General features: G+C 36.1%; 1 protein-coding gene across 2 annotated transcripts in view; it reads right to left on the bottom strand.

Moving 5' to 3' along the window:
- Positions 1-19,187, bottom strand: part of LOC126967403 (uncharacterized) — a 107,417-nt gene that overhangs the window by 17,928 nt on the left and 70,302 nt on the right. The window contains exons 17-18 of one of the 2 annotated variants that reach the window (XM_050811851.1): positions 17,967-18,072; positions 9,751-10,113 (exon numbers count right to left, since the gene is read on the bottom strand). In XM_050811851.1, the coding sequence (XP_050667808.1) occupies positions 9,890-10,113; positions 17,967-18,072 (330 nt within the window). In that variant the 3' untranslated portion in view covers positions 9,751-9,889. Of the gene's footprint in view, positions 1-9,750; positions 10,114-17,966; positions 18,073-19,187 lie in introns of those variants that run through there. The other variant, XM_050811850.1, reaches the window with a different exon arrangement.

Here is a 19,187-nt window from a genome sequence, read left to right as displayed (position 1 = left end):
ATAGGTATCGAGAGATATTTACAGAAGAAATCTTTGTAGAAGTCGCCGTTAGTAGTCTCTTTATATATCTGACTCATTCTTCCGTAGTCATTGAAACATGATGATGATAGACATGCTGTTCAAGCATATTGAGAAGACGAAGTTCTGTACTTTGCTGATGAGTGGTGGCCAAGCTTAGTGCAATAGTTCTTCTTAATCGCACAAAACCATTGTGCCAAGGCCACATAAACAATTGAACACATAAATTTATTTGCTGACCGTACCAAGTTGACATAAGCTGTATGTAGTGTGAAGTTGCTCCCAGTCAGATCCCTTAGCATTTAGAACGCAGAGTACGCCAATGTGTATGTTCGAGTATGTGCCGTACCGTGTGGGACGTAATCGAGAGCCGAGATCGACTTGATTGCTTTGCCGCTCGAAATACATCCTCTCTCACCCTACTGTAGTCACGCCACCCCCCGCCAGTCACCAGTGTATCTAGAGCTATCCGCGTGTACAGTACTCACAGGCGACGAAGTAACAAATCGAGCCGTAATGCGGCGCCGTTACAAACAGTTGATTATCCATCCGCAAAGGTTTTCTGTGAACAATCTCCTTATATAAAATAAATATTTTAGCCTTAGTATTGTTAAACAGCTGTAATTTATATAACTTGTGGATGTAGTTCTATATTTAAAACATCACCACTTACAAGGTTATCCCGAAAAGGCAAGAGCGTCTAGATATTCTTTCTAAAGTATGTAATATCTTATTTAGAAAATATTTGATTTTTGTTTAATTTGATTGTAAATTCAAAACCTACACAACGGATTATAAATATTATTTCACCTATACACTATCAAGGAGTAACATGGGCTGTATTTTATTATCAATAAATTAAATTATAATTAATAAATAATAAATAATACACATAATATAGAAAATTTAACATACTTTAAAGATTAACATAGTTATGTTAAAACAAACAATTGATATTATCTATTGATAATTTTACTAATTAAGGACATTTCAGTTCATAATCCTACGTATAATGATACATCACTATACCATCTGTTTTAAAAGGACTGTTTCCCAACAATTCTCCTTCAATTCCAGACACTTAGTGCAGATTGAAACCTTTATAACGCCATCTTTCTTTTATGCATATAATGAACTTTGCAGCGATTGCTTCTTTCTATATTATCGATGAAAATCATACTTAAGCCGAACAACATTAGAGTTCGTTTTTGAACAAATAAGAGGGTTCTGCTCGAGGGTTGGGGGTAAAGACATCAGTGTAGGTAAAGCGTATTATAAAGGTTAAGTTGGATTTGTGAATATGATCGAGTCTTAAGGGGGTCGGTGGGAGCCGATGTCTGTATCCGCCACAAGATCGCTAAATTAAATTTTAAACAGTTTCGAGGAAGGGATTTTAATACAGATGGACATTGGTGGCCAAGCATGACACTATCCAGATAATCCTGGTGTTTTAGTTGTTGGCATGACATGTCAAAATTTAGGGGCAGCTCTTCGTATAAATATTTAATAATTATAATACCGGCTTCACATTTTTGTCGCAATTTTTTGAAGTTATACTGCTTTAGGCGCGTTATGAAAAAATCATGAGTGAATTTTTAAGATGCGCGCGCATCTCACACAAAAGTAACAGGGTGAACTTGGTTGCTAAAAATTTCGACGTTTGCGACATACGTAATTTTTTTTTGTTTTTACGTCCATTATTAGGATAAGCAAAGGGTTCAAACCCGTACAGCCGTATTCGTTATTTAATAATTAATTGTCAAAGCCATCGTTGCAAGATTTTTACAATATTGTTCTTTCTACAAACGTTAGAATAGCACAATGAAAAAATAATTTTAAGGATTTTTCATTGTTAGGCCAAAGAAGTATAACTTCTTGCGTGCATACATATGTACACACACACTTTCTTAACACTACATGGTATGCAAGCCTTTCAAGTTCATTATTATAAATAATTATGCATACAAATTATTACAATCCTACAGGTCCTAATATAAATATACTGTAAATAGCAAATCCCACAACAAGTAAACAACAAACAGATAAAAATATTCAGCAAATACTATAACAGGTCACCTGGGCAGCAGACAGACAGAACTATCACAAAAGTGTGAGCATGTATGTACCTGTGTGATGGTAGACGGGCGCGCGGTACTCCATCGCTGCGACTACTCGTGACTCGTCATCGACACCTGCGCGTCACATCACTACTGCGTGTCGATACGCACACAACTGGCACAACTCTACACACTACGACTACGTCACAGTCGCGATATAGTTACACTGACAGCACTGATTATTCTTTATTCACTTTCGTCTCGGATATTAAGTAACCTACCTATACACATAAATAGAATGTAAGCACCGGTTTGTAATTTCCAATTTACAGTTATTTACTAATTGTAAATGCATTCTAGAATATTGTCTAGACTCTTAGAGTCTAGACTATATTTACATGTTACTCGAAAAACCTATTTAAGAATTTTTGTCAGATCCTAGTTTATACTCCATAACGCTGGGACCTATTTTAACGAGACTTGAGCCGGAAGACGTCCACTACTGGAAAAAGACCATTAGAAGATTAGAATTAGAAGAATTAGAGCGACGATCAGTCCTGAGCTGCCCTCATCCAACGAATTCTGGTGATGTTGACCAGATTCTGTGGGGGGACTACCAACACTGTGTCTTCCGGTACGTGGTCGCCATTCGAGGCCTTTTCTGCCCCACCGGCCATCTGTCCGTCGAACTATGTGCCCTGCCAAGTGCCACTTAAATTTCGCAACCATTTGGGCTATATTGGTGACTTTAGTTCTTCTACGAATCTCCTCATTTCTAATTCGATATCGTAGGTAAACTGCCAGCATTGCTCGCAGGTAAACTCCGAGCATAGCCGTCTCAATTGCCCTCTGAGCGACCGTGAGCATTCTCATCAGGCCCATAGTTAGTGACCACGTCTGCGTACATATATCACTGTCAACACAGACTGGTTGAAAACCTTCGACTTCAGACACTGTGGTATTTGGGGCGAGAAGATTTTACGGAGCTTCCAAAACGGGACTTTAATATGGAGTAGCTAAGACAGCTTCCATTTGATTAAATAAAAAAATACATATAGAATATTCCTTAATTCGTCACTTTGTCATAACTAATCTAAGCTGGCGAATTCGTCAGCGGCATCATTTGTATACAATATGAATTGATTACAAATCAGTTTCAATAACAAGTCCGTGTTCCTAGTCGATTACCTACCAAGTACGCTCGTCCCGTGCGGCTAAAGGGTGAGTGAGTGTTGATTTACATAATATATTAGGTAAATATAGCTGAAAATTTGCTCAGTTCAATGTTACAGAAACCGAAACACAATGAAAAAAAGCGCCCAAGTGCGAGTCGGACTCGCCCTATAAGGGTTCCGTAGCAGCAATATAAAGTTCTTGTAGTTCGTTGTAACTTTGATCGATGTTTTAATAATAGTCTATTTTTTTTTATTAAGTTATTTATCACGTATTAAAAAAACTACTTACTAGATTTCGTACAAACCAATTTTCGGTAAAAGTTTGAATGGTAATGTAAATCATATATTTTTTTTAGTTTTTTAGTTTTAGAAGTTACAGTTGAGGAGCAAATTTAACCAGTTTGGAGTGTCTCTCGCGCAAATGATATTAAAACCTCAATATCATTTTTGAAGACCTATCCATAGGTACTCCACACGTATGGGTTCGACGAAAATAAATTTTGAGTTTCAATTCTACGTATGGTGAACCCCCAAAATTTATTGATTTTTGTGTGACGAATCTATAAGTTTTCCGTTTCTAGCCATTTTGGCTACAGAACGGTTCTAAGTCGGTTAGTGTAGGGAAAATTATTATAATGTGCCTAATTAACCAAAAAACGTAAAATAATGGTTAAAAAGGTAAAATTTTGGTTAAATAGAACTGACCAATAAGTTCTCTATGTATTTACACGATAACCAGTTAGAATTGTTTATTGCTTTCCAAGCCTTGACGTCAGTTGACGATCACGAGAGCCGAGAAGCGATCCTTAATAAACGAAAGTAAGGGCTGTCCTCCGCACTAAATATAACGTAGGTAATTACAATACCAATAAAAGACCGCATCGCAAAGCCCGCACCAGTGATGTAACAATGCATATACATTTTTATCGATACAATGGACGACCGCGTCCGCGTCGCTAGCCGCACCAAATTCGAACCAACTACCTTTTTTACCAACCATTGTGACGATAACAGTTAATCTTCAATGTAATTTTATGAGACTCGTATTCTTGCGACCAAAGTAACCGACTCTTTATACTTTGATCGTTATTGAAAAAAATATATAATGAAATCGTATCTAAACTATATTTGTATGTATGTATGTTGTGTATAAATTCGACAATTGTAAAATAATTTCGCCTAGGAAATATTTAAAAAAGCTACGTTAATTGCAATAATGTAACCAAACATATTTCCATAAATTTCGTTATTGGGTGTGATCTGCTAAAACAATTTATAAGTGGTTTATTTTGATAATCCAAGTGAAGGCGGGTCACTAGTATTAGTTATAGTTGCTAACCGAGCAAGCAAATCTCGTCACAAATATTTTTAACCTCTAATTAATAATCTGATATCTTACCCACAGAAAAGTAAATTAAAAAAATAGCTTATTTCTGTAATGAAATGCATTAAATAAAAAGATTCTCTTCGTTACAAGAAAGCCGTAAAAGCTCGACAAATTATAAATAAAACAGCGCTTCGGTGAATATAAAAAATACAAAAAAGCGCAACGCAGCGGTTAACAACTATGTCTTAAATGGGAAAAGCGCTTTAACTTAGTAAGCGGGCTGAAATAACACACGAACGCCTTTTGTACTTGTGAACTCAGTCGTGACGTCACGCTGATCCCTAGGGATCTCGCTAATGGAGGGGTAACGGACACAATGTTATTTGTAAATACGTTGGCTTGTTGTCCCGAACTACAGAATAATTTCATGAACCAATAAACAATTAATATACAATAACCAGTTAGTTAACATACGTATTAGTAAATTATTGTAATAATTTTCACAAAGATTTATTAACGACTGTTAGTTGAATATTTGTATAAAATATATTTCAGTTCAGATCTAAATTATATATTATATGTATATATCTAAATATAATATAAGGTAATAAACACTAAATAATAAAGGGATAAAATTTGTTTCATATATAAACATTGCAGATAATCTAGAAAAACCGTTTCCGTATAACCGAATTCATCTATAAAAAAAAATTTTTGAGCGTTATTTATGATGCGACCACTCGTTCGAAATAAAAGAAAAGTATGTTAACTAGCATAGAGGTAATAGACACTGTCTCAATTTGTGTAAACAAACAAGGGTAGATTGATACAACCCCCGCGCAGTCAACAAAGCATCACGGAAGAGCCAACGGAGATCCGCCACCGCAACATGTATCGCGACACCCCTACTGCAACACTCATAAATCGCAATCTAAAATAGACTTCCACGAGATCACGCGTCCCCTGTCATAAGACGCGGCGGGTTTATTAATATTGATTGGGTATCACTCAACAACCGTGGAGTTTAATAACGTTCATTATCTCTCAAGGGAAATGCCGTGCGCCTAAAATCGTCCCGTTCAACATAAAATCGTCCCGTTAAACATGAAAATTTCTAGTAAAATATTTATTATTGAACGCAGAAGAAATATCGTATTCACGATACTATTTTAATAATACTGACAAAATCATTAATGTCATCAAAACTAATCATTGTTCAACTTAATTTACGTTTAACTAATCATTGTTTAAAAAATATTGATTTGAAATATCACTGACAAACAGTTTCCAGCCTCATAAGTATTTAGTGAAAATATCATCGATACACACTTAACACTGCACTAGCGTCTAGCACTAGAGTTCGGGCGTAGCGCCTGCAAGGCGCGGCACACACGAACGCGCATCGCGACGCGCCATCAACAACTGTCACTTCACAGTACTCGTCGTAACTGTGTAGAGTGCGGGCATCGGTCGCTAAGCGCGTGCGCGGACTGTCGCACCACACAAGCCAACACAAACTTTATAGTCATCTTGTTAGGTGTCAATTTGTCACATCACGTGTTGCAGACACCTGTACAAGTGTGCAGGGTCGGAAGTTCACCGTGCAGTGTTACTTCCACGGCTCGCATTATTTCCACAATATCAATCCGATTTGTGTTAATGAGTTTTTCATTTCATGGCTTCTTGCTGTTTTTGTTTAATATTTTACAACTAATGATAATTCACACAGTATGTGAACTAGTATTAGTATTGAGATTGTAGATTTAAAAAAAATATAAAACTGTGATATAAATTAAAACAGATGTTATAAATGATTTTACTCCTGATGAGTTTTGTCCTTTTCCTAATATTTTATTTCAAAGAGCCTTTTAAAATTTATTTTAAGAACCAGAATTTTTTCCTGCTCTTTCTACATTTTGACTTCTTCTTCCTCGCTTTTATCTCCAAATCATAATAATACGTAGTTGTTTATTTTTATGAAACTTTGTTAGTAGGCCAACTAACGTCAAACGAAAGAAGCATTATGATTATATTCAAATTATATCGTTGCACCAGCACTCCTCTTCCCAATCATCTGATACGTCATAATATCGATACGCGATATTGCTGCCGCTGCAAGGCTCATTACACCCGAACGACTTGACCGGATCGTGACGTAACCTCGCAAGACAAGAGGTTGCAGCAAAGTGCAGTTTTGTGTGCAAGGCTAGTCAATACACTACATGTATAGGCATTTTCTAGAAAAATATGTATACATCCTGTCGGTAAGGACTTAGATGTGGTGTACTTTGAACCCGTATTGCATAGATGTAAGACAGAGGTTTTTGTAATCGATATAACTCTTTAGAAAGACAATATATGTTCACTCCACCTGACTGTGACAAATGGTAATACAAAGCCGTTACACCATAATTACTTTTGATTTTCTGTATTCTATCTGTCGCGTATCTGTGAAGTATTTATGAGACCATGCGTTATAATAGATTAGTTCAACTACTTATTTATGCTTTAATAAAATCGGCCTATGGTTGTCAATAATTGAATGTCAAAAAAAATTGTGTGAGTTAAATGTCCATGCATGACGACTTTAAACTGCTCGCGTTACTAAAACAGCTTCCGATAAAAATGCTTGAGGCGTAACGATGACGAAATAACAATGTGTCGCCAGCCTAAAGGGCAACGATAGCGGCACGAGAAGTGAGGTTACATCGTTCAGAACAGAGCACTCGTCTCGGTATCGCGGTAGCAGCCCCTGCGGCCAGCCGGCACGATCCACTTCCAACAGCGCATGCGCCCTTCTCTCGCATAGACCTAGCAATACTACAGACGCGACCCGACTCTATGGTAATAATTGAAAAAGCAAAAGGCCACGATGTGAATCGCCACAAAGTACACCAAGCTTACATTAGTCCTAACGCTTTTGTGTGTTGGGTGGAATGCTCGCTGAGACTTTCAAAGTGCTTAAAGCTTACGTTCTTTTTGGTTTTTATTGATTCAATAAAAAAAAGCAAATAGATTATTGATAACGAGCGTAGGTTACATTTTTGAAAACATATCTCTTATTAATTCCGCCTAATATTATCGTTCGGGAGGTCGCGTGAAATGTTACGGTATAGACTCTAAACTCTAGAGCTAAGTAGGTACAGAACAGATCGGCGCGGACTCCATCTACACTCGTTGTCGTCAAGTACAGACGATCAGTGAAGCGGCAGCGAGTGCCGAGTGGTGGGTGTGATTGCATTAGCCGCCGCTCCGCCCGCAGTCCGACCCCACCCCCGCTTCCGTCTGGCAGCCCGCCGCGCCCCACGCCGCCGAGGGGACACGCCGGCAGTCGGCACACGCGGCACGCCGGTTAATTGGTATATTAATGATATCATCCCACCCGCACCGCGAGGGATGTGATTTTCATTCGAATGTAGCGGTCGTCTGTTTAATTGATAAATCAGACAAATATTTTGCTTGGCTCGGGTTCCATTGCTCATTCATTTCAAGTTCAACAAATATGTTTTGACAGTCAAGTTGACATACTGTTTAATATGTTTTTTTTTACTATATAACAGCGAACCACAATATAAAGACCATATTATAAAGAAAGCAAGTTTTATAAATTCTAGAGGAAACAATAAGTTTTACAGCAACCTCAAAGAGCTATTAACGTTTAGAGAAGCTATCCAAAGCAATGCCATTATCCGTTTTATTTAGTGTACGCAGAAGTTGGCTGTAACGCTAGAACAGTAATTTAACCTAACCAGACAGTAAAAACAAAACCAGCGACCAAAAGAATTTTTAATTTTATTTTTGGAGCAGTTCTGTGAGCGGCACGTGAATATCGAAGCTAGGCCAGAGGTGAACGCATCGCGGTGCAGTTCAGTTCAGTCGATAAGAGTGAATATTTGGATCGCAAATTCTAGTGCGTAGTGTAGATAACACAAATACATCTTTATTATTCTATAATAATTCATCTTTGATTGAATTAGCGAATGTTTAGATACTCAGATACATATTTAGTTATATACTATAAGTGTAATAAACCCTACTACAGTAGTGGTGGGACTACCTACCTGATTAAATTATCCCGTAACTGTGGCAACAGTAGGCACTTTTGTCAACTTCTACCTACATAACATATATATATAATTAAAGAGACTAAGGCCTCTTTCCCACGTCACGGTTGTTCAACCGTACGGCGTGTTAGCCGTACGGTTGAAAAAACGTGCGAGCTTGTACATGGCACGGCAAAATCACCGGGCGAGACATTGGCCAGGTACGGGCTAGTAGCGGCGTTTTTATCTGGGGCTGTGTCGGACGTGCTGTGTCATGAATTTTCTTACGAAAAAAAAGATTATCGTTGCTTATTACATATATAGGAAACGGAAAATAGAAAAAAAAAGGGAAAGACGGTTTTGGATACATCCGATTTTAGAAAAAAGGGAAGAATATGGCGCGTTTCATACCCTTGTTAAGAATCAACTGAGGCAAGATGAAGACAAGTTTTACAATTATTTTAGAATGCAGAAAACTACATTCGACAACTTGCTTCAAAAATTATCCCAGAAACTAAAACATACAGATACTATCATGCGACAGAGTATAGCGCCCGCAGAAAGATTGGCTGTAACTCTGAGGTAAGTACAAAATCAAATGACATACTTTAGTTTAAAATTATTTATTGCACACAAACAAAATTGTACTGAATTTGAATTATTACTTTAAGAACATGTAAATAAAAAATACACTGCGCTGAATATGCTACTGGAATGCGGTACTAAAATCGAATTCGTCTTCAATAGAACGTTGAGAATCTGCCGAGATACTTTCCGCATTTACACTGTGTGCAGATAATTGCGATTCGGGTCGGTAGTGTATTGGCTCCATACCAGAACCCTGTCCAAAATCATGTGAAAACGTCTGTGGACGACTTATTCCAAAGCCCGATCTAGCAGCTGTAGAATATCCATGTGACGATTGCGTATTTGAGGATGCTGCACCACTTAGATATCCTTGATGGCCTTGATCCCATTGGTTTGTTGATGTAGGTATATACTGAGAACACTGTCTTTGTTGAATCATTCTCATTATTGAAATTACTTGAAATTGAAACTCTATCATATTTTCATCATTGAACTTGTCAACTGTTTTAGTAATTCCTCGAAAAAAGTTCATACTGCGGCTTTTCTCTGTCTCATCTCGTTCTGTAGAATCCATAAATTTCATGAACCTAATGTCAACTTCACTTGGTTCATTTTTATTCTTTTTTAATTTTTTAGCCCTCTGTGTCTCACTCCTTTCACTATTTCCCAATCTTGATTCATTCAGATCTGCACTATCATTATTGAGGCTAGAATCATAAACTTGTTCAGACATGTTAGAATCGGTCTTGCGATGCTCAACATTTTTTTTAGGAACATCATTTCATCATAAAACATGTATTTTCTTATTTTTTTTGCTCCAGAGCCAGACTTACATTCATTAATTTTTTTGTCATATTTTATCCAACTATCTTTCATATTCGTCCACTTCTTCATCACCATTTGCCCTGAAAATAAATAATATATTAATACTCGAGTACGGTGAAGCCAAGAGTTAATTATTACTTAGACCGGTATGTTTGTTTGTTTTGCTAGCAAATTTCACGAATCTTCCAACTTTCCGCTGTGCTTAGGGGCGGTCGATGGAAAGCACATCAGACTTATTAAGCCAATCGACAGTGGCTCAATGTTTTTAAATTACAAACATTTTTTTTCTATAGTTTTTATATTTGTTGACGTTGGCGCCTACGAAAATGAGTGTGATTCCAGTGTTTTTAAAGAAACACCATTTTGGAAAAAATTAACAAACAACAGATTAAAGAACGTAAGAACCTACCCAATGCAACACGTTTTCCTGGAACTGATTATGATTTGCCATTTGTGTTCGTTGGAGACGAAGCCTTTGCTTTGCATTACCACTTACTTCGTCCATTTGGAGGTCATCATCTCGATCAATTAAAACGAACTTTTAACTATAAACTCACAAGAGCACGAAGATTTGTTGAATGTGCGTTTGGAATTTTATCCAATAAATGGCGCATTTTTCACCGGCCAATGAATGTGTCTCTCGATTTGGCAGTTGATATTGTGAAAAACCTGTTGTATTTTGCAAAATTTTATATATATAATATAATAGGCCTTTCTTGAATCAATGTAATTAATAATTCTTGATTTATGCTCATTTTATTACAAAATCGGCAATCAGCGTATGTAAACCGTCACGAATCCGTGCAAACGTCCGGCGCCGTCGACACGCTCCCATAGACTGCCATACAACACTGATGAAAATCGCGCCGTGCGTAGACGCGGCGCGCCGAGGGGCAGGCACGGCGCACACGGCGCCACCGTGCGCGTCTACAAGCTTTCATAGTAATCCATACAACACTGAAGACCGTGACCGACTTACACGCGGCGAATTAACCGTACATTTTCACGGCGGTAAACCGTGCGTGTACGAGAGGCCTAAGGGTGTTTGCTTCAATCCCAGTCTCGTTCATCGTTTCAGTTCGGTATCATTAAGAAAATCGTTAATGCTATAGTAACCTTTCCCACACAAACGTGTTTTAACAATCATTTTAAATTTCGTAACACAATTGTTTTGTACATTTTCTGGGATCATATTGTAGAAGCATATACATCGCCCAATAAAAGACTTACTAACTCGACTTAACCGAGTAGTAGGCAAAGCAAGTTTATGTTTGCCTGTGTGATTGGGGGATGCAATGATAAAAATCCGTTTAGTTTTCAACTTCATGTAAACAAGTGGCTTCATACTTTACCAATTCCTAACATCACTGTTTGTCAAATTCCATATAACCCGTATTTAAATGTTCAGAAACTTAACTATGAGTTAAAATTTGCTTGCTCTAACACTGCCAATGCCTATTTATTAGATTTAGATTACCAACAATATATACCGAAAGGGCGCAACTATACTAGACATATGTGTGGGCTTATACTCAGACAGATATTGCACATCGGCTATAAAGTAAATTTCATGAAATCTAAACGGCAAAATGACGAGCAACGTGGTACATCAAAAGACTATTATAACACTAAAAGTAATGTAGACATAGGCACACAATATAACCCAATTCAAACTGACAAAGGCACACAAACGGATTTAATTGATATTGACACAAATAAAATGTACTCTGGCCAAATCCAAGGTGACGCTGAATTAAAAAATAATCTTTTTCGTGTATAAAAATATAACCATCTTATACCAAAATATTAACGGACTAATTACAAAAACCGATGAGCTCGTTATTTGTCTCGAGGAACTCTCTGTCAAAATGAATAAATACTATGATGTCCTGTGTATTACTGAACACAATATGATATTAGACGATTCCTTCGACGACTTCCTAAGTATTCCTAATTTTCAACTAGCATCATTCTACTTGAGGAAAAGTAGACATGGAGGGTCGTGCATATTGATACGCAAGGGCCATATGTTTCTAAAATACAGTATCTTAAATATCATAGAGTGCAGCGCAGTAGAATTAGTAGACCACAAGATTATAATTATTTGCGTTTACAGGTCACCAAAAATCACCGTAACTGCAATTGACTTATTTTTCAGTAGTCTACATAAAATACTTAATAAAATATGTTTTAAGAATAGGAAAGTTATACTATGCGGCGACTTTAGCATCGACAGATTGAAAACAAATAGAACATCTGAATCATATATTTTGAGCAGTTATTGCAATCATATAATCTCAAGCTATTATTTAAAGAGCCCACTCTTCTAAGCAGCAATACATGCATTGATAGCTTTGCTCATAATATACGTGGCTGCACTAGTTCGGTATATGAACTAGCCATATCTGACCATACCTGCGCAGGTTGTCCAAGTTCCAACTAAGAGATGCGTTCTTCTAAGCCACTGGTACATTCATAAACGGCAATTATCGATTGAAAATATGAATAAATATTATGACTGCCTCAAAAGCTTATCCTTTCAAGAGGTGTACTCTGTTGATGACCCAAATTTGGCAAACAATATTTTTTTAGACTTGATATTACTATTCTATAATTTATGTTTCACTATTGTTAAAATAAAAATATCCTCTACAAAACGACATAAGATGGCTTTCCAGGGGTATAAGAACTTGCTCTAAAATTAAAAGGAATCTTTTGTGGACGTCAAGCTTAACTAAATGTAAATCAGATATAAATAAATTAAAGGCTTATTCCAAAAGATTAAAATCAATTATAAAACTTACATAGAGGTCTCAAAATAACTATATAATAAAAAAATCCTCTAATAAAACAAAAGCCACTTGGAATATAATAAACGGTACCTTGAACAATATCTCTAGAGATGACATAGATGCCATTAGAATTGGATCAAAAATTGTCACTGATCCTCAAATGATAGCGCAGGCATTCAACGATTTCTTTATAGATGAAATTAACAACGATTGCAAAAAATGTGGTTATAATGATAACCCCAAATACATCACTAGACACCATCAACCTAACTCACTTTTTTTTAACCCAACATGCTCCTATGACATTCTAGATGCAATAAAGTCATTAAAAAACACAAATAGTAACGGATACGATGATCTAAATACAGCAGTAATAAAATATGTCGCTACCATAATAGCCCCAGTATTAAGTTACATTATGAATCAGTGTTTCGAATATGGTATATACCCAGATAAAATGAAACTTACGATAATAAAACCTATTTTTAAAAAAGAAGACAAACTGGAAATGAAATTTTACAGGCCTATCGCCTTGATTCCAATCTTTTGACTATGTCGGCCATCACAATACTGATCAATAAATTAGAAACGTATGGCATAAGAAACAATGCTCTTAATTTAATTATATCATATTTATCTGCTAGACAACAATCAACAGAAATAATTAAAATAAATCTTATAACTAAAACCAAAATTAAATATTTATCAGACCCCCGGAAAAACATTTGGCGTGCCCCAAGGCAGTATTCTAGGACCACTGCTTTTTCTTATTTATATAAATGACCTTCCTCAAACTATTAAGGATCCAATGGTCCTATATGCAGACGATAGTACTGCCATATTTATTGACAACAAACCATTAACATATGAAAATTACATAAACAATTCGCTTAACGAACTAATACAGTGGTTAAATTATAATAATCTAAAAATCAATCTAAATAAGATATGCAAGACGAAATTTGCTTACAAAAACACGCCATCTTATGGATTGAATATAAATTATGACGGTAAAGCGATTAATCAAGAGAAGTCCACAAAATTCTTGGGCATTTGTCTTGACCACAATCTGTCATGGAGTACACACATTGATTATGTCATTAAAAAACTAAACAGGTTCTCATTTGCTCTACATATGCTGAAGAAAGTAGTTGATATGACTGCGGTGTTAGCAGCATAATAAATAATCGTCAATTCAGTAAACAAGACACAGCATGTGTTGTCTATTACACTTTTTTCCATAGTGTTATATCCAACGGTTTCTAATAAGGCAGAATGAAGACAAGGGAGATCTCAAAATTAACAGTGCCATGTCAAGGTACATAATATTTAATATTTCTTTAATTCATTCCAGGCTCACGAAAATAGATAAATTACTTTGTTGTCAGTTTCTTTAATAAGATAGGTACCCGAAGAAATACGTAATTTACAATTGAAAAAGAATAAAATTTTTGTAAAACGGAAAATCCTAAACAAAGTGAATAATACCAATGTAAGCATATAAATAAGCATGGGATTAAACAACTGTAAATAATTTGCTATTTACATACAGCTACAGTTTTTTTTTGGCAAGTCATAAAAGTTATCTTCTGATTTTATTTATTTTAATTCTGATTTTATTGTTGGTATACCCATTTTTTTTTTGTTAATTTGTTATGCTTCCACCCCATCATCATAATGTTTAGATAATAATTTGACTGAAAACACGTTCACTGAAGTCACCGGAAATAACCACATGTAATGCTGCAATATGCAGATTTGTTTCATTTTATATAGAACCAAAAAGGGCGGGCGTATATTCTTAGTCTTTATTGCGAAATTCCAGTGTTCGACGTCGCGACCGTGTTACCGCAGCAACACGGTAGAACGCCCCTTACCCCGCGCCCCGCAAACGTGAGGCGCGACTCAGTTATTTACCTCGCCCGGCAACCAGCCCAATAAGCCGTGATAATGCGATGGTGCAAGTTATGAATAACAGGCGATCTATATATATTTTTAAGACGCGCTGATACTCCGCGACACCGAGTTCGTTTCAATAATGGAGTGTCTACGGGACTTAAAACCTACCGAATACACATTAAAACTCACGAAATATCAATTGGAGTATTACTACTATAAGAATAGTAATTTTAAAAAGCACAGCATTCAAAAGCAGACAGAAACGTTATATTTTCCTAAAAACAGGCCTCTATCTTTGGGGGATAATAAATTTCGAAAATCGCAGATACTTAAAACATAAAAATGTCTATAAGTTCACCATGTAAAAATTAATACTCAATAATAAAAGGAATTCAACTACCCCAGTGTTATTAAGTAAAAAGAAATTAATGCTTAGAAATCCTTTAGCGCCATGGTTTTCGACATTTATTTCCGATGCAAGAATATTATAACTTTATCCTGAAAAAGGCTGTCCATAAATTTGTGTATATTGATGTCCCGATTGAGGTCTCGCAACACTTGAAATTGAAAACAATTGATGTGCGGGATAGTAAATCTAGGGTCTAGTCGAGTTTTCTATAAGCTATTTAAGAGATAAGATCTCGAGAATATTAATTACACAATCTTAGATTAACGATTGGTCTCCGCTCCGCTCTAACTTGATACCGCAGGCGTATTCGCAAAGTGCGGCAACTAATAAAACGCCCAAGTTGGCGTACTCGTGCTGACGGGCTCGAGTACGCGTAGAGTATTCTAGACTTAGAAAAATGTGTGACGATGACGTGTCAAATGTTCTGTTTAACTTTGCTAATAATTGAAACTAAAATGCCGGGTTGCGTAATGAAAATTTGTAAAAATAAGAAAGACACTGGGATCACATATAATCATCAGTAAGTATTTTGTATTTTATTAATTTCAATGTAAACAGTTTCAAAATCCTATGGCACAGTTCGGGACCCTATTGTAATGATATGAATTATATTTGTTTAAAGTCATTTAAAAAAAATATATATATATATATCGTAAATATTTTGCATAGGTGCGGTTTGTTGTGCAATAACTTAACAGTGTGTAGTGTGAGTAACTCATTGAGACCATAAAAGGCTGAATTTGTTAGTTAAGTTAACACTGCATATCAGCAAAATCCATCCCGGATGCGAGACATCGTGCGGAAGTCTGTAAAATGATATGTACACGCAATAAAAGGGAGGTGACCCCTGAAGCCTCCAGACCACCCGCTCTCTGACATGGCGCATGCGCAGACCGATGCACACTGCACGCTATGATATTGTAAAAAGATGTTAGTCATACTTTATTTATGCCGCCTACTAATATATTTTATGGGCCTCAAGCCGCTAGGACGTCATACAAACTGAGCTGTCGCGATAATTACAATAATTGTATTTGGAATAGAATATTTACCTACTAATATAAATCATACTACAACAATTTTTATTAAAGTAAGGGTCGAGACGAGCAGAACGTTCAGCTGATGGTAATTGATACGCCCTTCCCATTATTACAATGCACTGCCACTCTGGATTCTTGAAAAACCCAAAATTCTGAGCGGCAATTAATTGCGCTGGTCTCCTTGAGACATAAGATGTGTTAAGTCTCGTTTGCCCAGTAATTTCACTAGCTACGGCGCCCTTCAGACCGAAACACAATAATACTGACACATTACTGCTTCACAGCAGAAATAGGCGCGGTTGTGGTACCCATAATATAGCCAGCATCCTGTGCAATGGAGCCCCTCACTGGTGAGGATGTGTATCTTAGTATGTCAAACTGTTTTTACGTGCACAAGATAAAAGTGTTAGTAATTGATGCTTATATTTAAATTTAAGAACGTTTTCTGTATCGTCGTAGGTCCTGGAATACAACTAGCCATGTTTATAAAGATTTTGTTAAAGTGCATGAACAAACTATTCTAACCGACTTCAAAAAAGGAGGAGGTTCTAACTTCGTCAGTAGGTTTACTTATATTATTATAAAATTTACTGCTTTACAAGAAGTTTCCTTCCAATCTAATATATAAAATTCTCGTGTCACGGTGTGCGGGACCGATCTCCTCTGAAACGGCTTGACCGATTTTCATGAAATTTTGAGTGCATATTGGGTAGGTCTGAGAATCGGACATCTATTTTTCATCCCCCTAAATGCTAAGGGTGGTCCACACGTTTTTTTTTAATTTTTTGACATTTTTTTTAAATTTGTTTGATTCATAATCAGTCAAATTTAAAAAATACGTACAACTTCAAAATTTCACCCATCTACAATCAATAGTTACTTTTGTATCGAGATTTTAATATCGGCAATACAACGTTAGCTGGGTCAGCTAGTAGACTTATAAAAGTATAAAACATAATAAGTCAAGTACATTGTATGCGCGCTGTAGACCGAACGCATACCAATATTATATATTAATTATTTATTATAGTTTATTTATAGTAGTAGTATGTAGTTTATATATTAATTATAGTTCCATCGGGTGACATCTTACGCCACAGCCTAAACACGAGTAATATATATTTTTCGATAAAAAAAAACACCAATGTAGATCTTTGCGCGACAATTTTTACCGTTTTGTTATTAAATAACGCAATATTTGTAGTAAAAAAAGGAGATAAAATTACGTTTGGTACAATTATTATATAGACTGGACTATTTTGCACACTTTTAATCTTAATATAACTTATTGGAGTGAAAGGGGTAAACATCCCCAGGCAATCTATTTTCTAAGATATTTATATTATAGTAAATATAATAATAGCTAATAATGGGGTAAACTTTGAAAATACAAAACTATATGACAGTAGATTTTCTTTTAAACCGACTTCAAAAAGGAGGAGGTTCTCAATTCGATCGGTATTTTATTTATGTATGTACATCGATTTGATTTGACCCCGACTATAAACCTACCAATAAGTAGCACATATAAATAATACTATTATATTAATATTAGTGGTAAAGTTTTGCATAAGATGTGCAATAATTAAAAATTTTAGTAAGTTATTGTAAACATTTTCAGTTTTTTTTATAACAAGCCAGTTCCTTACCACGTCAGAATACAACCTGTTTTTTCATTGTTTCTGTGAAAAAAGAAGTAAAAGTAAAAGCGGAGTAGGTAGTCAAATTACTAAATGGTGATAACCGATAAATTGTTGTCGTTTGTACCGCACACTATATTTTCTCTCACTCACCTTGGTCCAGCTTCGCCGTCGCCGTCGCCGTGGCAGCTCGGCGCTCCAAGTGTTTGGGGCTGTGTCGCTTGCTGGAGCTACGGGATACCACCAGGGACTGCGGGATCTGCACCCACATCTCGTATTTCATTTACATTCATTATTAAAATTTCGTTTTTTTTAATATTGACGACACACACAAATTATCTAACCTCAAACCAGGCATAGCCCTATGGGTACAAGACAACGATATATTTATTACAATATACTTACTTAAACATACATATAACATCCATGACTCGGAAAGAAACATTTATATTTATCATGTAAATGTTTGCACCTACCGGGATTTGAAACCGGGACCTCTAGGTCAGGCAGGGTCACTAACCACTGGGGTATAGGAGTCACTCGACGGTTGACGAGTGTTTGACACTTACTAACTCGAAACGCATTTAGGTGCGCTAATTAGTACGCACTTTTACAGAAATTATCTTGCCCCATAATAGGCATAACGACATGTTTACTGTTTAGTACGATTACTAACTTAAACATACATAAATACATATAAACATCCATGAATCAGAAACAAACATTCATATTCATCATATAAATGTTTGTTTTTTATGAAAATACGGGACGAGACGAGCAGGATGTTCAGCTGATAATTGATACGCCCTGCCCATTTCAACGCAGTGCCGCTCAGGATTCTTGAAAAGCCAAAAAATTCTGAGCGGCACTACAATTGCGCTCGTCACCTTTAGACATAAGATGTTAAGTCTCATTTGCCCAATAATTTCACTAACTACGGCGCCCTTCAGACCGAAACACAGTACTAATATTTACACATTACTGCTTCACTGCAGAAATAGGTGGTACCCATAATCTACCGAGCATCGTGTGTAAAGGAGCCTCCCACTTGTGTATTATACTTTAACATGTATTGTATTCGACTATACAAAAGCCTCTTCAATAAGAATTTAATTTTTAACCCTTTTTAATATATACATAACCATAAGGTTTTTCGAAAAAAAATATATTGTACTAACTGACCCGACAGACGTTGCTCTGTACGTAATAAATAAAATACTGTTAAATAAAACATCAGGACACTGGATTTATACACATTAACATATTATGTTGTGAATTGTTGAAAATGATAAGTGTTATTTATTTATTGTGTTTAGTTTAATTATTAACGATATAATGAGTTTTGAAGTTATTCAATATGTTTCTTATGAAATA

This window comes from Leptidea sinapis, chromosome 13, assembly GCF_905404315.1.
Source record: "Leptidea sinapis chromosome 13, ilLepSina1.1, whole genome shotgun sequence".
NCBI lineage: Eukaryota > Metazoa > Arthropoda > Insecta > Lepidoptera > Pieridae > Leptidea > Leptidea sinapis.
The sequence above is the reverse complement of the archived record's forward strand: the minus strand, read 5'-3'. Positions and strand labels throughout refer to the sequence as shown.